The sequence below is a fragment of the Cryptotermes secundus genome, unplaced genomic scaffold, assembly GCF_002891405.2.
Source record: "Cryptotermes secundus unplaced genomic scaffold, Csec_1.0 scaffold92, whole genome shotgun sequence".
Classification (NCBI taxonomy): domain Eukaryota; kingdom Metazoa; phylum Arthropoda; class Insecta; order Blattodea; family Kalotermitidae; genus Cryptotermes; species Cryptotermes secundus.
In genome coordinates, this window is record NW_019728498.1 from 402,647 (window position 1) to 405,348 (window position 2,702).

The following is a 2,702-nucleotide window of genomic DNA, read 5'->3' on the forward strand; positions in this document are numbered from 1 at the left end:
CCACCCCCCCCTGCCTACTTCGTATATAAGCAGCACCTTCCACATCCTATCACCACAGCTACTGCTCTCCGCAGCTATTCAACTGCTCTGAAGATGGAGGCGCTACGTTCCTCCGAAACGTCGGCCAAAACGAAGAATACACGGTGCCTAAACCCAGAAGACAACTTTCTTCAACCTTTGTTATTACTTCATCTGAATTGCTGTGTTGACGGATACAATACACAACAGGTTGCAGTTCGTAAAGACCCTATTTAGAAGCCATACCAATGACAATATTTAACACTTTACATTACTATTCTCAGTGTTGCTGCTGGTTATAGTTTCTGGTCAATTGCTACTGTGTTCTGAAACGTTTACCGTGCCCGTACGTTAATAAGCTGAGATCGTAAGGGAAACTAATTACGCTTTTCCATTCTCAGACTACGATATGGATTACACACTACCCTCGATGGGGCCGCATCCCGCCAGGCAGCCCCCTGGAGCTTACAGCTCGGCATCAAGACCATCACCATCCTTGGAGCGAGACATCAACCTATGGTGCGTGGTGTGGCTCCCGGTGTGTGCTACGTTGTTACAAGTCTACAGCTGACTGCACAGCGCTTCCATAGACTACTGAACAGTCTGCTTATGCACACAATACACCGTCACCACAATCTAGCACAGCTGGCGGGAAACTCGTTCGTACGGAGATTAATGTAGCTTCCTCGTTGCCAGTGCATTCCGAAAGGGGACAAGAATATGGGAGAGTGTTTTCGTGACTGAATAGTATCTAAAATGAAACAGCCCATTTCCATTATTTATATCAGCGTGTATGCGTTTAAAATGAGAAAATGTAGGGGCGACAATGGGAGCCCTTTGTTACCCAACCACAGACGGACATATATTATTATACAAATGGGGCTTATCTCTGCCATTGTTCCGACGCATAAAATAACACTGTATACGGAATATATAAGGGAAGATGGCGGGTGAAATGAAGAACCATTTTTCAACATATGAATTTAGTGATGTGTGCTTGTGAAGTTCATTATACTTCGTAGGAAGAGGAAACAGTGATATGAACAATTCACGGAGAGAAAACTTCGATAAGTAAATTTAATATAAACGTGCTCAACTGTAAGAAATTGACAAGGAAATTATTTCAACAAATACTCTACATCAGCACTGTTCCACGCGAGAGACAAACCCAGCTATACTGTGCACAATAAGATAATCTAACCCAACCCTTTTCATTACATGTAGCAGTTCCTCATAATGGTAAAAGTCATTGTAGTTACGAAAAGGAGTCGAAGTGTAAGAGGACTTAGGTAATTATTGTGAAAAGCATTATCGTTAATAAAGAATTACCTTAGCTTCGTGTACATATGGAGTATAAAGAAACAGCATATGTTCACTCAGTGTCATACATATTACTTAAACTGATGCAAGGATTAAGGCATCACTCCTGGTAGTTGGGAAGTCGAGAAACATCTGGACAGTGTAACACGTAGCCCGCGACATACGTACTAGGCTACGTGTCCTTGTGAAGGAAAGGAGACCTACGTTACACTTCCCGTCAGAAATATTACGGACTCAACAAGAGGTATTTATAAACTGAAGACAGGCAAAACATTTAAGAATACAATATTTTATTTCTACACAGAATTGTACTGTATGTGGCACAACATATTCAAAATATGATCTGCCGTCTTCAATATTTTCAAGGATAGAAATAAATGTTCTTGCTGTTGCAGTTTTCAAGATGAATTACATATTTGTATTTCACAAAATGTATATTATTTAGTGAAAACTACAGCCCATATAGCACATAAGAGAAGATGCATGTTCGAACATAGTTTTATTAAATCGTGCCAAAACGTTTCATTTGTCATGTCTGTGAAAGTTATGATGAACTCTCTAATATTATGGTTTCCGTCCCAAATAAGCGAAAGCGAAACCTGTATTCAACTGTTCTATATTTTGGGATATAGCGTCGCGTGGTCCCTTGAAAGTCAGACAAACATGTCGCTCCCATCTTCAGGATTGAAGAAATAAGCAAGCTAGAAACCGGAAGGAAGTAGGTAGCAACCACAACTCTAATGCCGATTTCTTGCTTGGCATATTTTTCGATGATGAAGATGGAAGTAATATGTTCCTCCGAAACGTCGGTTGAATTTCAATGAACCACGCGGCTTGATATCCCAGAAGATAGAGTTATTCACAACCGCCGCTGTGGAAACCTCAAAGTTATCAATTCTATACTTCTCAGACATTAAATACCTTATTTGTCCACCGTACTCCAACGCCTGCAATATGTGTTTAGGCTATAAGCTTAACAGGTAACCTGAGAGGTCGCCGTAGTTCCACACAGATAACCAGGAATTCGGACGCTGTGAGGATCAGGTGAGCTGTCTGCATTAACAAAAACTGGACGGAGCTGGGCAGACCGTCTGATTGAGATAAGGATTCTTGATATACACGCTTACAAGAGTAAAAGACACATTTACCCGTACAGAAATACTAGGTTTTCGGACTTTGTCCATCGTCCGGATTATAAATAAATAAATGTGTCTTTTACTTAGTTATTTAGAATCCGGACGATGGACAAAGTCCGAAAACCCACTATCTCTGTGTGTTATACACCATCGTCAGAACCCTACAGTATCTACTTTTACCGGTATTCTGCAATTATTGTAACCTTGTAACTTCAACATATATCTTAA

General features: G+C 40.7%; 1 protein-coding gene across 2 annotated transcripts in view; it reads left to right on the top strand.

Annotated features, from left to right (window-relative positions):
* Positions 1-1,858, top strand: part of LOC111865146 (limbic system-associated membrane protein) — a 239,771-nt gene extending 237,913 nt beyond the window's left edge. For both annotated transcript variants that reach the window (XM_023852912.2, XM_023852914.1), the window contains one exon: positions 420-1,858. In XM_023852912.2, the coding sequence (XP_023708680.1) occupies positions 420-589 (170 nt within the window). In that variant the 3' untranslated portion in view covers positions 590-1,858. The remainder of the gene's footprint in view (positions 1-419) is intronic.
* Positions 1,859-2,702: the final 844 nt, after the last annotated feature.